The 20,291-nt window shown below is 33.9% G+C and overlaps 1 protein-coding gene across 1 annotated transcript in view; it reads right to left on the bottom strand.

The window, feature by feature from the left end:
- Nucleotides 1-20,291, bottom strand: part of DNAI4 (dynein axonemal intermediate chain 4) — an 80,848-nt gene that overhangs the window by 30,541 nt on the left and 30,016 nt on the right. The window contains exons 5-8 of the mRNA XM_045547798.1: nt 19,695-19,848; nt 16,452-16,591; nt 8,095-8,250; nt 3,870-4,064 (exon numbers count right to left, since the gene is read on the bottom strand). Coding sequence (XP_045403754.1) covers nt 3,870-4,064; nt 8,095-8,250; nt 16,452-16,591; nt 19,695-19,848 — 645 coding nt within the window. The remainder of the gene's footprint in view (nt 1-3,869; nt 4,065-8,094; nt 8,251-16,451; nt 16,592-19,694; nt 19,849-20,291) is intronic.

Below are 20,291 nucleotides of genomic sequence, written 5' to 3'. Positions count from 1 at the left end.
ATGACTCACCGAGAGCAACTTCCAATCCTGTAAAAGCTCCATTCTAAGTGTTCCATGTAAGTATATCATTTTTTATCTTTCATACTACATTTTTACTGTGCTTTTTCTATATTTAGGTATGTTTAGATACACAAATACTTACAACTGTGCTATAATTGCCTACAGTATTCAGCACAGTAACATGTTGTACAGGTTTGTAGCCTGGGAGCAACAGCCTATACCATATAGCCTATGTGTGTAGTACTCTATACCATCTAGATTTGTATAATACATTATAATGTTTGGACAATAATGAAATTGCCTAACAATGCATTTCTCAGAACATATCTCCATTATTAAGGTATGAGTGACAGTATATAAATTCTAAAGAATCCACAAAAACAAATAGACCTAATAAGAAAGCTATCAAATGTTGAAAGTCAATATGCAACATCAATGATTTCTACATAGTAGCATGAAACAATTATGAAATTAAATTTTAGAAATCAATAGCATTCAAAATATTAAGGGATAAATTTAACAAAAGATAAGCAAGGTCTATACGTTGAAAATATTTTTTAATTGCTGATAAATATTTTAAAAGACTTAAGTAAATAGAAACGTTTACAGTGTTCATAGATTAGAATACTAAATATTGTTAAAATGTCAATTCTTCCCAAATTGATCTATGATCCAACAAAACCCAAATCAAAATCTCAGTTAAACTTTCTGGTAGAAATTGACAAGTTAATCCATAAAATACACATGGAAATGAAAAGGAACTAGTCAAAGCCACATAGGAACAAAGCAATTTAAGAGGATATACTCTATCTGACTCTAAATCTTACTATAGTATAAAGCTGGAGTAATTAATACAGTGTGGTATTTGCTATAGGATAAACAAATAGCAAGACAGAATCCAGAAATAAACCTCTATTTTACCAAAGGTAGAATGATTTTTGATCAAGTGTCAAAGTAATTAATGGGGGAAGAACTCTTTTTTTAAATGATGCTGAAACAACTGGAGGTCCATAGAGGGGGAAAAATAAAAAAGAACATTACACCTTACCTTACTCTATTCATAAAAAATTAATTCAAAATAGATAATATGATAAATACATTAATTTATTTCATTATAATAAACATTTTACTATATATATGTATCTTGTAACATCACATTGTATACCTTAAATATACATAATAAAATTTATGGAAAATAAAAATTCAAAAAACCAAAAATAGATAACAGACCTTAACATAAAAGCTAAAACTATACAGCTTCTAGAAGCAAACCTAGAAGCACATCTTTGCAACCTTGGGGCAGGCAAAGATTTGTTATATAATGGAAAGAATTGATTAAAGAAAAAATTGATAGATTAGACCTCATCAAAATTAAAAACTTCTGTTCATCAAAAGGCATTTTTAAGAAAATTAATTAGGTCAGTGTGGTGGCTCACACCTGTAATACTAGCACTCTGGGAGGCCAAGGTGGGAAGATTGCTTGAGCTCAGGAATTTGAGACCAGCCTGAGGAAGAGTGAGACCCCATCTCTACTAAAAATAGAAAAATTAGCCAGGTATTGTAGCATGGGCCTATACTTCCAGCTACTTAGGAGGCTGAAGCAGGATGATCGGTTGAGCCCAGTAGTTTGAGCCTGTAGTGAGCTATGATGACAGAACTGCACTCTACCCAGAGTGACAGAGTGAGACTCTGTCTCAAAAAAAAAAAGGAAACTGAACTCCCTTTCTGACTCCCCCTGCTTTAAAATTAAAAAAAAGAAAAGAAAAGAAATTGGCAAGCCGTAGACTTAGAGAAAATATTTGCAAATCATGCAACTAACAAAGGGCTTGTATCCAGATAAGCTATTACAATTTGATTTTTAAAAAGACAACAGAATTTTTAAATGGGCAAAAGACTTGACCAAACAGTAAACAAAAGAAGATACTCAAATGGCCCAAATGAACCACGTCAACAAGCACTGAGTCTTTAGGACAACACTAAAAGGATTGCCGACATCAGGTGTTATCAAGAATGTAGAGCAACTGAGACTCTTACACATTGCTGTGGGAATATAAGATGGTATAACTACTTTGGAAAAGCATTTCACAGTTTCTAAAAAAGTTAAACATCTACCCAATGACTCAATAATTCCATTCCTAGGTATTTTTACAAGAAAAATTAAAACATTTGCATACCAAAGGGCTCACATGAAAATGTTCATATCAGCTTTACTCATAATAACCCCCAAATGAAAATACTCCAGGTGTCTATCAACAGGCAAATGGATAAACAAATCATTATGGTATATTCAAATGAACTACTTTTACACACATCAATCCAGATGAATCCCAAAAACATTAATGTTGAGTGAAAGATGCCAGATGCAAAGAATATGTACTATCTGAACCTACTTATATGATATACCAGAATAGAGAAAGTTAATCTGTGTTGATCAAAATCAGGTCAATGCCTGCCTGGGCAGGGTTGGGTTTGGATCAGGGAGTTAAGGTTTATTTAGAAAATAGCACAAAGTAGCTTTTAGGGTTGATGAATATGTTCTCTGCCTTGATAAGGGTATTGGTAACATGGCTTTGTACATTTTCAAAAGGTATTTAAAAATACAGTTAAAACGTATGCATTTCATTGTATGTAAATTATATCTCATTAAAACATTTGCTACAGTATTTCTATTTCTTAGACACATTAAAAGGAGTGATGTACCAACAGTTTTGTTTTGTAAATGTCAACATTTACAGTACTCTGTAAATTGTAACCTTACAACTCTTCAAATATAGGATGAAAAATTTATATATGATAACAATTTCTAAATATCAACCTAATATGAGAGAAGGAACATAGTTTTTTAATATTCCTCTAGATGAATGCAGGAAAAAAAGATTTACAACCATTTGTCATACATACTATTCTGTAACCTAATTTTTTATTGTAACCATATATATTAATTTTGATTTGAAGAATCAAGAAAGATTTCATGAAGGAGTTTACTCTAATCCATTTTGGAAAGCTGGGAATACAACAGGCAAAAATGCAGTGGGGACAAGGGTGGACTGTTAAGCAAATTCCAATGAAAGGTACTAAGGCAGGAAAATTTAGGTTCTATCTGGGGATTACCAGGTAAATCTAATACGGCTAACTTTTAGAGTCTCCAAAGTAATACAATGATATAAAGTAGTCTGTGGCCAGATTGCAGGTATTGTTGAATGATATACTCTGAGGTTTATAATTTATTCTAGTCATTGGGAAGGTGCTGAAGGTTTTTGAGCAGTTCAGTGCCATGCTGTGTTTAGGATACATCAACAAGCCAGAATGGTATGGTGGAAAGGGAACTGGAACTTGAGAACAAGAGACTTTGGTTGAATGATAGTTTTGTCACTTATTATTTAATCTTGCAAAGTTTTTCTATAACCTTCATTTTCTTCATTCACATATTGAAAAGTTGAATTAGATAACATCTAAAATCCTTTAAAATACTCTATGAGATGGGATTTGTAGCAACGAGAATAGGAATAATGCTCCTGCAATAAAATTAGGGAGTGGTAATAAAAGCCAGTATCAAGGGCAATAGAAATATATTTTACAGTACTTTGCAGAAGTACTGCAAAAATAAGTAACTAATTAAATGCAGGAATAAGGGAGAAAAAAGAGCCATAGATGCTTATGAAGTTTTGAATCTAAGGAACAACCTTCTTTTGTGGGCTCCCTAGTTTGTACTCTACTGAAACTCACATGTTTAGTACTGAAAGCTTTGTAAACATGTCTCTGATAAGTGATAACTCAGTCTGGAGATTACATTTAGAAATATATAATAATACTATGTACTTTTTAAAATTATTTGAGTTTGTTTAAATGTGATTATTTTTTAAAAATACCTTTTAAAACAGGAAGCTGACGATAAGCAGCAAGTTTTGGCTGAAATATATTTTCCATTAGAACCCGTTCCATAAAAAATAAGTCCTGACGAAATTTGTCAGATTTTAATACTGTGTCTGAGTGCTCTTCCTCATCATCATGGATCTTTGTCAGAATTACATTTTCTACATCCATTAGAGAACTAGCTTCACTATCTGTAAAATAGAAACATGATGCAATGATAAAATATCCAAATAATATTAGATGGTTCATATATTCTAAAGATTTAAAAAATGACACTTCATCATTTGTATTTGTTTTCCTCCAATTTGCAACGTCAATAGACACTTATTGAATATCTTTTAAGTACCAAGCACATGCAAAATGCTCATATATTATCTCATTTTACAATTCTTAACCATCAAAAAATGTACTGTTTTTCAGAACATAAGCAATGATAACCCTATGAGATAATTTGTATCTCTATATTTTTTTATTCAAATTGAAATAAGATGGCCAGACATGGTGGCTCATGCCTGTAATCCTAGCACTCTGGGAGGCCGAGGCGGGAAGATCGCTCTAGGTCAGGAGTTCGAGCCCAGCCTGAGCAAGAGAGACCCCGTCTCTACTAAAAATTCAAAAGAAATTAATCAGGCAACTAAAAATATGTAGAAAAAATTAGCCGGGCGTGGTGGCACATGCCTGTAGTCCCAGCTACTTAGGAGGCTGAGGCAGTAGGATTGCTTAAACCCAGGAGTTTGAGGTTGCTGTGAGCTAGGCTGATGCCACAGCACTCTAGCCCAGATAAGAGAGCGAGACTCTGTCTCAAAGAAAAAAAAAAACCAACAACAAATTGAAATAAGGTGATAATCAGTCTCCGATTAAAGGTCTGATTTGATGATTGCCTTATAGGAATACTACACTACTGTATTTCTATTGCTACAAACTACAGTGGTTTAAAATAATACAAATTTATTAACTTACAGTTCTATAAATTAGAGATCTGATATAGGTGTCACAGAGTTAAAACCAAGAAGTTGACAGGGCTGTGTTCCTTTCTGGGGGCACTATAGGAGAAATGTTTTGCTTGACTTTTCTAGAGGCCACTTACAACCTTTCTTTCATCTTCAAAGACAGCAACATGGATTGCATTTCTCTGACCTTCTTCTTTCATTACATCTCTTTCTTAGACCACAACTGGGAAAGGTCCTTCACTTTTTAGTACACATGTGATTACACTGAGCCCAATAAGATTGTCCAGTATAATCTCCCCATCTGAATATCATTATTGTAATCAAATCTGGACAATCCGTTTTGCCATGTAAGGTAGCATATTCACAGATTCTAGGAATTGAAATGTGCACAAATTTGGGGGACTATTTTTCAGCTTACCACACTACTTAGTAAACTCTTATTTTAAAAACAGAATGAAGGGGACTCCTGCTTCCTCATCTTCACAGATGGAATAAACACACTTTTCTTTATTCCTCCTACTAAATCCAATTAAACACACTGAACATCACATAAATAAAAAATAAGGAGGCTTTGAAAGGTGGAGAGAAGGAATGGGTATTCTTTTTGCCTCACATATTCCAGACATGACACTGAAGAAGCCAGCAATGTGGAAACACCAATGGGCACAGACAAACAAAATCCCAAAAAGAAGCCTCCTCTCTCTAGCCAAAGGAGCAGCCTTGAAAGAAAGCAAGCTTTTAGATGACGACCATTCTACTCCAGCCAAATACCACAGGAAAAAAATTGTAGCCCCATCCATGCTACAAAGGCCATATGGGAACCTAGACTTCCACCCTCACCAGGCTTTAACAATGCATTGCAATACCCTGACCCTCCACAGTGTGCAGTGTCAGACAAGAGCCAGTAGGGAGCAAGGACTTTTATCCCTACAAAACATAATGATAGTGTTCCCCTTCCTATAGTGTCAGAGCAGACCAGTTGGGGAGGCTGGAATTCCATGTCCACTTGGAAGTAACAAGGTGCCCCTCACTCTCCCCACTGAAGTATCCAGAGTTGGACTGGAAAAGAGTCAGAACTCTCATCAGTACCCGGCAGTAATGAGGCAGGCCAGTCCCCACTCTGTGGTGTCAGTGGAGGCCATCTGTAGAGCCGTAATGAAGCACTCCTATACCTTCCAGCCATGGAGGTATCAATGGAAACCAGAGCTTATCCAGCAGCAACGAAAATATCCCTCCCTCACGTGTCATTGAAGGTCATGTGGAGAACCTGGACTTCTACCCCAACCTAGCAATAATGAGGCAGTGACCCCCACTGCCAGAACAGTGTCAAACAAAGCCTGTTAAAATGAAAAGTTTAAAAAAGATCCAGACTCTTATAACATGATACCCAAAATGTCCAGGTTTTGCTTGAAAGTCACTCATCATACTAAGAACCAAGAAAATCTTCACTCAAATGACAAAACAAAGCAAAACAGTAGATACCAATATAGAAATGACAGAGATGGTAGAATTATCTGACAAAGAGTTTAAAGTAGACATGATAAAAATGCTTCAACAAGTATTTATGAACATGCCCTGCAACAGATGAAAAAATAGAAAGTATCATCAAAGAACTAGAAAGTCTTAGCAAATGAAAAGAACCAAATGGAAATTTTAGAACTGAAAAATATAATTACCAAAATTAAAAGCTCAATTGACAGGATCAAGAGCAGAATGGAGTGGACATAGGAAAAAGATAAATCAGTGAACTTGAAGAGAGAATAATAGAAATTACACAGTCTCAAAAATAGAGAGAATATAGTCTGAAAAAAAAGAAAAATGAACAGAGCCTCAGAAACTCACGAGACTGTAACAAAAGATCTAACATTCATCTTGTTGTTATCCAAGAAGGATAGTAGAAAGAGGGTGGGACTGAAAAAGTACTTGAAGAAATTAATAACCGAAAACTTCTAAAATTTGGCAAAGGACAGTAATGAACAAATTCAAGAAACTGAATAAATCTCAAAGAGGATAAATCCAAAGAAATACTATACACCAAGACACATCATACTCAAACTTTTTTAAAAAAAGAGATGGGGTCTTGCTCTGTTGCCCAGGCTAGGATGCAGAGGCTTGATCATAGCTCACTGCAGCCTCGAACTGCTGGGCTCAAGTGATCCTCCTGCCTCAGCCTTCCAAGTAGCTAGGACTACAGGTGCATGCCACCACACCTGGCTAATTTTTTAAAATTTTTTGTAGAGATGAGATCTTGCTATGTTACCCTGGCTAGTCTTGAACTCCTGGCCTCAAGTGATCCTCTTGCCCCAGTCTCCCAAGGTGCTAGGATTACAGGCTTGAGTCACCACACCTGTCCATACTCAAATTCCTAAAAACAGAAAGAAAGAAAAAAAAAAAAAAACACCTAGAAAACAGTGATAGAGAAATGATAAGGGGGAAATAATTTGAATAATAGCAGATTTCTCGTTAGAAACCCTGGAGGCCGGAAGAAAATGGCACCTATTCTCTAAGTTCTGAATGAAAAGATCTGTCAGTCCAGAATTCTACAACCAATGAAGATACCCTATGGGAATAAAGAGGAAATTCAAATACCATATTCTCAGGTGAAGGAATAATAAGAGAATTTGTCTCCAAAAAAAAATCTTCCCTAAGAATGGTTAAAAGAAGTTCTCTAAACAAAGATAATGAGAAAAGGAATTTTGGAACATCAGAAAGGAAAAAAGAACAATGGGGAGAGTGAAAATTTGGGTTGGATAATTCTTTGTTGTTGGGGCTATTTTGTATAGTAAAAAAGATTTTTAGCAGCATCCCTGGCATCTAACCACAAGATGCCCTCGTAGTCATAACAACCTTTAGTGTCTTCAGACATTGCCAGATGTCCCCTGGAGAAGTAAAATAGCCCCAAATTAAGAGCCATTGTCAATGTATCTCCATTTTAAGTGATCATATAAGTAGTGTATATTCTTTTTCTTATAAATTATCTAATCTAAAGAAAGGGAGAAAGAAAATGAAGAAACTCACATGTATGAAAGAGAGCTTAGGAGCAAGTAAAGAAACACTAGAGAAAGAAACTTTTGACAGGTATCCAATAAAAAATAAATTTTTCTGTTGAGTCTAAGACAATGTGAAAGAGTAACAATGCTATTTCTGAGTAAAAGTTGTACTTTTCATGGTCCATCAGAAAGAAAACATTGTATTATAACTGCAAAAAAGGAATTTATTTAAAATGTCATATGAAAATCATTTTAAAAAACTGAAATAAACAAAATCTTACTTTTTTCCATAGCGCTCCCTTGCGATCTTTGGTCTCGATCTTTAGGAAGTACACCAGCTTTACTACTTGACTCAGTAATAGATTGTTGTACTGATGAAGGTGGAAGTTCCACAGCATTATAAGAATCATACAAATCCCAGGCAGTAGACATTATGCCTAAATAGACAAAAAGGTAAAGATTACTTTAAACCAAATTCCCATGTTTCAGCATTATACATAGCTAGTCAAAGCAAAATTTAAAATAATATCTACTGTTGCCGGGCACAGTGGCCTGTGCCAGTAATCCCAGCTATTTGGGAGGCTGAAGAAGGAAGACTGCTTCAGGCTGGAGGATTGCTCGAGACCAGGAGTTAGAGGTAATAGTGTGCCATGATCACACCTACGAATAGCACTACACTCCAACCTGGGCAACATAGTGAGACCCTACCTCTAAAAAACCTTTTTTAATTTTTAAAAAAGAATATCTACTATTTATTTTAAAAAAACACTATTGTTTTACAATAATGCCAGGAAGTGAATAAAAATGACAAAGAAATAAAACATAAGGACACTTCAAGAGATCCTTAGTCAGCACACTATTAGCATCTACAAATACCTTAGTGCTTTAGGGATGGCTCCAAATTATCCTCACCATCCTTTCTGACCACGCACGTCTTTCTCCTCTACCCACACTGGTGCAACATAATCCCAAGTCTGTAATTACAGGACTGCCTTGCTGATATGAACCTGGGCAACTATGTTATAATAATTTTTATGTTCCTTTATTTATGGTTAACATATAATATGTTATACTCAACAGATCTGTTTATTTGCAAGGATGATTCCATTTTTATTAGGTAAACTTTCCCAAATAACTATTATATGAAAAGATTGTACCTGCTGGGAAAATAATAGACTCTGATTTCAAAAACTTGTACAGTAGTATGGTTATTATCTTCTCTTTTAAAATTTTAGTTTTAGTTAACTGTGTTCAGATCATCAAATATAACAATGGTCTCCAAACAAAAATTGGCAATGTTATTTATCTTCAAATAATACTTTAAAAAGCTCCAACCTCTTTTACCGCTGATTTGTAATGCTGTGCAGCAATTATTTTATCAGTGATCATGTAACAATATGTTCCTACATGCTAAATTTACCAAACTTGCAGCTAAAAGATGGTGATCTAATAAAGAATTCTTTACCTTAAGAATCAAAATAGAATCTGGATCTAATAATTGCAGCAACTTCATTACTACAACTATTATTTTCCTAATATAAAATGAATGAGTTCTAATATCTTGATGTTTTCAATGGGTAAGAATGTTAACTCAAATTTCTTAATATGAGTTAAGAAATGAACTTAATGAACTTAATACCATCTAATAAACTCACGCACAGGATAACTAGTATAGTTTGCCAAATTGAAAAGGGTACAATTTCCATGTTTATGAATAGATCTTAGAAAGAAATTATATCTTTGAATATTTAATTCCCTTTTTCTTCCCTTTAACTGAAAGTTTAGAAGGTTTAGCATATAGAAATATATTGTTACATGGTCACTAATAAAATAATTGCTATATAAATAAACGTACACATCATAAATAAGCAATGCAAGATATTTGGGTTTCTTATTTGAAGATAACAGATGACTGCTAATTTTAGTTTGGGTACCATCGTTACATTTGTTCATTTGAACAAGTTTAACCTAAGAAAAAGAAAATCTCAAACCCATCAAATTGTATGTATTAAACATCTGCAGTTTTTGCATATCAATTATACCTCAATAAAGCTGTTAAAAAATAAAATCTCAAACCACATGCCCTAATATCATGTAAAAGATTGGTAATAATGAATATAACTTTCTAATTTTATAGTTACATACTATTAAAGAAAGCTTATTTCTCATTGTTCTTATTCAAGATTGTTTTGGCTATTCAGGGTTCCTTGATATTCCATGTGAATTTTAGGATTTTTTTCTATTTTTGCAAAAATGTCATTGGGGTTTTGATAAGGATTGCATTGAATCTGTAGATCACTTTGGGTGGTATTGATCTCTTAACAGTATTAAATCTTTCAGTATATAAACAGGTATCTTCTCATTTATTGGTGTCTTTAATCTCTTTCAGCAATCAATGTTTTGTAGCTTTCAGTATGCAAGTCTGTCATCTCCCTGGTTAAATTTACTCATATGTATTTAATTATTATTGGTGCTATTGTAAATGGAATCATTATCTTAATTTTATTATTGTTCATTATTCTTCCACAGAAATACAACTGAATGTTGTGTGTTGATCTTGTATTCTGCAACTTTTTGAATTTATTAGCTCTAATAGTTTTTTATGTGGATTCTTTAGGGTTTTCTATATATAAGATCATGTCATCTGCGAATAGAAAGAGTTAATTTTTTCCTTTCCAACTTAATGCCTTTTCTTTTCTTTTCTTTTTTTTTTGCCTAGTTGCTTAGGCTAGTACTTCCAGCAATGTTGAATAGAAACTGATAAAGTAGGCATCCTTGTCTTATTCCTGATCTTAGAGGGAAAGTTTCCAGGTATTGAATATAAGGCCAGCTGTGGGCTTTTTTCATAAATGCCCTTCATCAAGTTGAAGAAATTTCTTTCTATTCCTAGTTTGTCAAGTTTTTTTTATCATATCACAGTGTTGCATTTTGTCTAATAATTTTTCTGCATCAATTGAGATAATCACATGAGTTTTTTTTTCATACTATTAATGTTGTATATTATATTGATTTAGTTCCATATGTTGAATCCCACTTGATTATAGTGTATAATTCTTTTAATATGCAGTGGTTTCAGGTTATTAGCATTTTTCCCCCATACTATGAAAAAAAGTATTTTTTTGAAGATTGTTTTATCTAAAATCATAAGGAATACTGGTCTGTAGTTCTGTTTTATTGTGTTGTCTTTATCTGGGTTTGGTATCAAGGTAATGCAAGCCTCATGAGTTTGGAAGTATTCCCTTCTATTCTGTTTCTGAAAGATTGTTACTGGAATTAATGCTAATTCTTCTTTAAATAAAAGGTAGAATTTGCTGGTGTAACCATCTGGTCCTGGGATTTTCTTTAATGACAGTTTTTTAAAATTACTAATTCAGTCTCTTTACTTATAGATCGGTTTAGATTTTCTATTTATTCTTGGATGGAGTTATGGTAGCTTGTGTGTTTCTAGGAACTTATCCATTTCATTTAGCCATCTATTAATAATTTGTTGGCATATAATTGTTTATAACATTCCCTTATAATTCATTTTATTTTTGTAAACTAGTCCTACTTTCACTTATAATTTTAGTAAATTGAGTCTTCTCCCTTTTTTCCCTTACTCAATCTAGCCAAAGTTTTGTCAATTTTGTTGACCTTTCCAGAGTACTAACTTTTGCTTTTGTTGATTTTCTCTTTTGTTTACTTATTCTCTATTTTGCTTATCAACACTCTAATCTTTATTATTTCCTTCCTTATTCTAGCTTTGGATTTAGTTAGATCTTTATCTAGTTCCTTAAAGTGTAAATTTATGCTATTAATTTGAGGTCTTTCTTCTTTTTTAATGTATCAACAGCTATAAATTTCCCTCTAAGCATTGCTTTTACTACATTTCATAAATTTTGGTATGTTGTATTTTCAATTTTATTTGTCTCAAAGTATATTCTAATTTCCCCTGTGTGTTCTTCTTTGAGCCACTGAATTGTTTAAGAGTGTGTTGTTTGATTTCTATATCTTTGTGAATTTTCCACCTTATCTTCTGTTGTAGATTTTCAGTTTTATTACATTGTCAGAAATGATTCTTTGGATGATTTCAATATTTATAATTTTATCAACTCTTATTTTGTGTCCTAACATATGATGCTGGAGAATGTTCCATGTGAATTTGAGAAAAATGTCTATGCTGCTCTATTGGGATGAAGTGTTCTGTATATGTTTTGTTATTTCTAGTTGGTTTATATTGTTATTCAAGTCCTATATTTTCCTGTTGATCTTCTATCTAGTTGTCCATTATTAGCATATTAAAATTCCAACTATTATTGAATTGTCTATTTCTCCTTTTAATTCTGTCTATTTTTGCTTCATCTATTTCGGGGCTCTCTTATTAGGTGTGTATATGTTTACAATTGTCATATTTTCTTATGAACAGAATCTTTTATCAATTTATAATGTTCTTTTCTCTTGCAATAATTTCTCTAAAGTCTGTTTTTTTCTGATATTAGTATTGCCATCTCAGATTTATTTTGGTTATGATTTGCATTCTTTTACACATATTTGTGTCTTTTGAGCAAACTAAGTCTCACTATGGTTGGATCACCTTGTTTTTCTTTTAATCCATTCTGCCACTCTACATTTTAATTGGAGTTTAATTCATTTATAATATATTTAAAGTAACTACTGATAAGAAAGGACTTAGTTCTGCCATTTTGCTACTGCATTCTTTATGTCTTTTCTCTTCTTTGTTCCTCAATTCCTTTATTATTGCCTTCTTATGAGTTTAATATTTTTGTACTGTGCCACTTTGATTTCTTTCACATTTTATTTTCTGTAATTTTTTAGTTCTTTCCCTGGTGGTTACTCTGAGGATTACAATTAACTTCTTAAAATTTTAACTATCTGTTTTAAATTAATACCACCTTACTTCAAAAGTATACAAAAACTCTGCTCTACAGCTCCATCCCACCACCCGTTTTATTTTGTTTTAACAAATTACATCTATACACATTGTGTGCCCATTAAGTCTTTTTTTTTTTTTTTTTTTTTGAGACAGAGTCTCACTCTGTTGCCCCAGCTAGAGTGTCATGGCATCAGCCTAGCTCACAGCAACCTCAAACTCCTGGGCTCAAGCGATCCTACTGCCTCGGCCTCCCAAGTAGCTGGGACTACAGGCATGTGCCACCATGCCCGGCTAATTTTTTCTATATTATATTTAGTTGTCCAGCTAATTTCTTTCTACATTTTAGTAGAGATGGGGTCTCACTTTGCTCAGGCTGGTCTCAAACTCCTGAGCTCAAATGATCTGCCTGCCTCGGCCTCCCAGAGTGCTAGGATTACAGGCATGAGCCATTGTGCCCAGCCTCCATTAAGTCTTATAATTATTATTTTATATATTTCTTTTAAATCATATTGCAAAAAAAAAGAGGAATTAGCAACCAAAATTACAATAATACTGGCTTTTGTGTTTGCCTGTGTAGTTATCTTAACTAGTGTTCTCTCTTTCTTCATATGGCTTTGAGTTACTGTTAAGTTAGTGTCTTTTTATTTATGCCTAAAGGACTCCCTTTAGCATTCCGTATAAGGCAGTTCTACTAGCAGCCAATTCCCTTAGTGTTTATCTGGGAATGTCTTCATTTCCCCTTCCATTTCGAAGGATATAGAATTCTTGGTTGACAGGTTTTTTCCCCCCCCAGCACTTTAAATATGTCATCCCACTGACTTCTGTCCTCTATGGTTTCTGAGAAATTGGCTGTTAAACTTATTGAGCATTCCTTGTTCATGATGAGTCATTTTTTTTATTGCTGCTTTCAAGATTCTCTCTTCACCTTTTGATAGTCTTATTATAATGTGTCTCAGTATGGATCTCCATTTATGCTTCTTGGAGTTTGTTGAGCTTCTTGAATGTGGAGATTCATGGCTTTTATCAAATTTGAAAATGTTTTGGCCTTTATTTCTTTAAACATCCTTTGTGACACTTTATCTCTCTCCGCCAATGTCTTTCTGAAATTCCCATTATGTGTATCTTGGAATGCCTGATGGCACCTCGCAGGTCCCTCAGGCTTTGTTCATTTTTCTTTTTTTTTTCTTTCTGCTCCTCAGGCTGGATTATTTTAATTGACCTATCTTTAAGAATTACTGATTGCTTCTTTTTCCTGCTCAACTCTGCTAGTGAAACTCTAATGAGTTTTTCTATTTCAGTTGTTATAGTTTTTAACCTCCAGAATTTCTGTTTGTTTTTTTTATAATTTCTATCTCTTTATTTATATTCTTTATTTGTTCATACATCATTCTCTTCATTTGCTTTAGCTGTTTAGCTATAGTTTCCTTTAACTCTATCAGTATATTTAATAAACTGATCTAAAGCCTTTGTCTAGAAGTCCAATGTCTCTACTTCCTGAGGAAGAGTTTCTGTTACATTATTATTTGAACGAGCCATACCTTCTGGTTTCTTTGTATCTTTTGTAATGTTTTGTTGAAAAGCTTAACATTTTGATTATTATAATGTGGTGACTCTTAAATTCAGATTTTTCCTTCTCCTCTGAATTTGTTTTTGTAGTTTTCTGTGGATAGTAGTTGCAGTTTGTAGTTTTTGGTTTTTGTATTATAGTTTAGATGGATAGTTTGTTTACGTTGTGATTTTTTAAAAACTACTTTTGTAAAGTCTGTGTTCTCTGTCATTTATCATCTCAGAAGGCTCTGTTCTTTAGCTTGTAGTCAGTTAGTGTCCTGACAAAGACTTCCTTGAGGAAGCATGTGTGCCTGGCTTCCGGCCAGGGCTCTGCTTCCCTGACCCCCCCCCCCCCAAAAAAAAGATTTCCTTAAATGCCTAGATCTCCCCTCACCCGCTCCACTCCCACCTCCAAGAAAAAGAAAAGAAAAAGAAGGACAGAAACAAAGAAAAAAAAAAAAAAACCTCTCTCCCAGTCTCTGCAGAGTGGTTCTGTGTTGAGATATTCCTTCAATACTTAGCCAGACTATTAAAAACTATGCATTAGCCTTCACTTCCTTATGTGTATTAAGCCTAGAAATCAGCCACAGGTAAAGACTTAGGATGTTCTGAGATCTTTTCTGAGCACACATCCTGCCATAGACATACGTGTGACTTTCTAAATTTCTCTGTATAGGGAGGCCTTTTTCAGTACTCTGATTTCCCAAAGAAACTCACTTTCCAGCTTTCTTTCTCAGGCTTTTAACATGTCTCTTGTTTGACTCAACTGTATTCTCTTGCCTCAAGTAGCAGTGAATTGCTCATTTTCCTTAGAATGCTTTTGAGGAATGCCTTATGTGTAGCTGCTTTATTGCTTGGGAGAGTTTCAAGTTTGGTGAAAAAAAGACAAATGCTTATATCAGCCCTTTAGGTAGTCCCCAGACAGGATACAACAGACAAACTGAATTCTTTGAGAATAAGATGTGCTATGTTCCCTCTGGAACCATGAGCCAGGGTCTCACATTGGTAAGGTAGGCTGTTATCATTAAGACCACTATCACACTAGGGAGGGGAGTAGGCAAGAGCAAGTAAAGACGCTACAAAGCTTTCCTAGCAATTCTAAGTTGACTTTTTCTTGATCCAGTACTTGCTTGGTTGTTGTAGACCTTTGACTATTTTCCAGAGTTCTAACAAAGTTCATGCTGACAGTTTTTGTTTAATGGTGGGGGCATTTCTGTGGAGGGACATGTTGTTAGGACTACCTACTCTGCCATTTTGTTGCATCATCCTGGAACTATTGTTCTTTAGCTGATGCTCTTGAGGTATCTAAGTAGACATTAAGGTCACTTACAAATAATGATAATTTGGTTTTCTCCTTATAAATACTAACATCCCATATCTGTCTTTGTCTTACAGAAAAAGTTGGAACTGCCAAAACAACGTGAATAATTGTGGTGACCCCATTTTATGGTTCTTATATTTATTGAATCATAGCAATTATTATTTCTAGTGGTTCACATTTAAGCAAGAAGCTTGCTTTTTATTTCAAATATTTTACCAAGAAGAATCGGCTGGGTGCAGTGGCTTGCACCTGTAATTCCTGCAATGTGGGAGGCTGAGGCAGAGGGAGGATCATAGTATGATCCTTTTTTTTTTTAGAGACAGGATCTTGGCTCTGTCACCCAGAGTGGAGTACAGTGGCACAATCATAGTGCACTGTAAACTCAAACTCCTGGGCTCAAGTGATCATGCTGCCTCAGCCTCCTGAGTACTTGGGACTATAGGCGTGGACCACCATGCTTGATAATGTTTTTTACTTTTTGTTGAGACAGGGTCTCGCTATGTCACCCAGGCTGGTCTTAAGCTCCTGACCTTAAGCAATTTTCCCTCTTTGACCTCCCAAAGTGCTGAGATTACAGGCGTGAGCCACTGTACCAGCCAATAATCAGTTACTATAAATGTTTCATGAACATTTAAAAAATATAAAATTCTATAACATAGGCATGCATAAAAATCAAGATTGATAATTATGTTATTCAAATCTTCTATTCTTTACTACTTGTTAACTTATTTGTCAAATTCTGAAAGCTACAGATCATAGAACTCAACCACTACTGTGATTTGGCCAAATTATTTCTATTTTTGCTTTATATAGTTCAACATTTATTTATTGATTGACAAACCCAAAGAACATATATTAAAATAAGGTATTTTATCAAGCAGAATAAAACAAATTACCTTTGTCTTCCATTATGATTTTTTCACATTGAACATCTTTATTCTTTGGTGCTCCATTGAAAGTCTGCATCATCCTTTCAACATATAGGTCATTGCCTAATCTATTTCTACAAAGGATGTCATATTTCCTGTTTCTCTGGCTGTAAAACATAAGGTATACTCAACTTATTAATAAAAATTATTACCACACATATCATCTCTTTATTCTTTTCTTTAAAATATTAATACTTTCATTAATGTGGATTGTACCAAAAGGTAAAGTGAGAGTTCAAAAAATCCTTTGGAAAAGATTGCATTAGGCTGGGCATGGTGGCTTACGCCTGTAATCCTAGCACTCTGGGAGGCTGAGACAGGCGGATCGTTAGAGCTCAGGGGTTTGAGACCAGCCTGAGCAAGCGAAACCCCCGTCTCTACTAAAATAATAGAAAGAAATTAGCTGGACAACTAAAAATATATATAGAAAAAATTAGCTGGCATGGTGGCGCATGCCTGTAGTCCCAGCTACTTGGGAGGCTGAGGCAGTAGGATTGCTTGAGCCCAGGAGTTTGAGGTTGCTGTGAGCTAGGCTGACGCCACAGCACTCTAGCCCGGGCAACAGAGTGAGACTCTCTCAAAAAAATAAAAAAAAAAAAAAGGATTGCATTAAATGACTTGCAAAGAAGTCTTTTACACTGTACCTTTCAACATCTCTACTACTTTCAATACCTACCAATAATATGCTAACAGTAACTCCACATAGGTTTTAGTTATGAATACTTTTAAAATTTCTATTATGATTTCTTCTTTGATCCATGAGGAATTTAGAAACATGCTTTGGAAATTTCAAATGTGTATGTCAATGTGTGTCTGTTTTAGTGTTTTCGTTGAGTTTTTTGTTATTAATTTTCTTAAATTTGTTTTTCTTTTTTTTTTAAATATGGATGGGGGCCTCTTTATGTTGCCCAGGCTGGTCTGAAACTCTTGGCCTCAAGTGATCCTCCCACCTCGGCTTCCCAAAGTGTTGGGATTATAGGATTGAGCCACCACGTGGCTTATGTTATTAAAGTTTAACTTCACTGCATTGTGGCCAGAGAATTTAGTTTGTATAATTTCACTTCTTTGAAATTTTTGAGACCTTGCTTCATGGCCGTGTGTACAGATGATGTTATAAATGTTCCATGTATGCTTGAAGAGAATGTGTTGTCTAATTATTGGGTGCAGAGGTCTGTATATGACCATTAAATTAAGTTTTTATTCTAATTTTCTATGGCCATACTAATTTATTCTCTGGTTAACCTATCAATAATTAAGAGAGGTGTGTTTAAATCTTTTACTTTAATCATTAGGAAGTAACCTCTATCCCTAATAATGTTGTCAGTTTGTTTGTCTGGAGGTGATATTTTTCCCTATATTTTTTCTTCTATTTTTATAATCTTCTCTTTCTATTTTGTATTCTGGAGTGCCAGTACAATGCACTGAGTACATTTCTTTTTTGTAGATTTCTTTTTATTTATTCCTATTTCTGTGGAATGGTGTCTTTCAATAGTTTGGGAAAGTTCTTACCTACTTTCTTTGAATAGTACTTCTCCTCTATTCTTGCTATTCTGCTCTTTTGAAATTCTGATTAGATATATGTTAGACCATTATTCTATTGTCAACATTTTTAAATTTCTCTTTCATATTTAATATTTCATTTTCTCTCCAAGCTTGGTTTGGTATAATTTACTCAGATGTATTTTCTAATTCACTAAATCTCCATTCAATTACGTCTAATATAATGTTTAAATCAATGTTTACTCTTTATTTTCAACAATTATATAAACATACTTTAAAGTTTTTTAGCTATTTTTCTAAATGTGAGTCATGATTTTGATTTCTTAATGTTAATCATGTTTTAACTCTGTCTCTTATTTGTTTAAACATTTCACACATTTTATACTCTATATCTGATAATATAAATATCTATAGTCCTCAGGAACAAGAGTTAGGGTTTATTATTTCTGTTTATTCTTATCCATAATGACTTGCTTCTTCAATGGTTTGGTGTATTTTTACCAAATTCAATCTGAGGGAATCTTAAAATCCTAAATGCGGTATGCTTTCCTCCAGAGATTTGTGTTTGCTTCTTACAGTAGCCAGAAGACCCTACTGACCTAAGACCAACTGAGATAATTAAGCTCTTTTTGAGGGTCTTGGCTTAATACAAGAATCTCTCTTTCAGCTTTCTTAATTTTAAGGGAGAAACCCAAGACTTACATTTTGGGCTCCAGATCCATGTGCTAATATTAACATTTGTCCTCAGCTTCACTCTCTCTCTGATTTCAAATTGGTTATCTATCCCTTTCTTGTTTTTTCCTTTCCTTTTTTGGAGGGGTGGGTCCTAGGAGCTTTCCCTTACTTCTTATGAGTGTTTAAAAGTATGCTATTCTCAATCTAAATATACTATATTTTATAATCCAAATAACTTTTATAATATTTTATATTTTAAGGGATAAGATCCTAAAATTATTTTAGTGATAAATTCTTTACTACTATGAATTATACTCAAACAATATTTGAGGCAAAATAATCTGAATAACTATTAATAATCTATTTATAGTAGCTATATTAATTTTAGACAGAGCAGACTTCAGAGCATGAAAAATTATCCAGGGATAAAGAGGGGTGTTACAAAATGATAGAGGTCAATTCTCCAACGAAACATAACATTCTCATATTTTATAGTTTCATTAAAAAAAAAAGAAAACATAACAATCCTTAATGTGTATGTGCCTAACAACAGAGTGTCAAAACACATGAGGCCAAAACTAATAATCTATTTATGTTCATTAATAAAGAAAAATAAAAAACTGTTCCAACATAGTAAATTCATTTATTTCCCCATATTTTCTCTTCTTAAGTTTTAAACATAAAATGTCAGTTCTTTTTAAATGGAAAATAACTTATATATGTATAAAAAATAACTAAAACCTATATAAAGACTTAAAAGCTTCTTTTATTCTTTGGCTTGGAAATTCACCTAATTATTTAAAAAATATGGTAAAGCTATGGGTTATTCCTTTAGAAAAATTTACATACAACATAAAACACTTTCCATATAATTTCACAAGACACTTATATATCTTGACTTATAATTTCTTTGGGAACATACCCTCCCCCAATATATCCAGCAATCCCCAAGGACCCTTCACAGAAACAAGGATAAGAACCCCTGGTTTAGCATTTGAATTACAGAAGCTATGTAGACAACTGAACCATACATACGCTACTTTCTCAGCTTCTTCAGCTTCTACAGAGACCATGACTGTTGGCAAGTCAAAAAATCTCAGTGTTTCTGTCTCTGTGAGTATTATCTCTATATTCCGCTCCAGGTCTTCTTTTGTTATTTTTTCAGCTGTTGCCTTCGTAACTCGTAAATCTAAAATATGTGACAATAAAAATCATTTACTAGTTGTTATTTGTTTAAGTTTTTATTCCTTACCCCTTCTCCCTTCCCTTGCCTCTTTCCATTAATAGAGGTTGGGAAATCAGCTATTTCGCTTTCCCAGCCTCTCTTGAAGCTAAAGGTGGCCATGTGACACAGTTCTGGCCAATGAGATGAAAGCAAAAATATAAAGGAAGGGGAAAGGCTTCTAGGAAATTTTTTTACTTTCCTGATAAATGAAAGAGGTGTGACTGGTGCTACTGCCTTTTTTCTTCTTTCTGCCTTTAATGTGGATAAAATGCCCAGAGCTGGGGAAGATACTTTGAGACCATGAGGCAAGAAGAAAAGGCTTTGGGAAAGAGAATAGCAGAACTGCCAATCAAAATTCTTACAAAATTGAGCCAAAAAAAGGCAAAGACAAAAGCTGTCTGTCTCTT

The sequence above is a fragment of the Lemur catta genome, chromosome 3, assembly GCF_020740605.2.
Source record: "Lemur catta isolate mLemCat1 chromosome 3, mLemCat1.pri, whole genome shotgun sequence".
Lineage (NCBI taxonomy): Eukaryota > Metazoa > Chordata > Mammalia > Primates > Lemuridae > Lemur > Lemur catta.
This window is presented reverse-complemented; position numbering and strand designations above follow the sequence as displayed.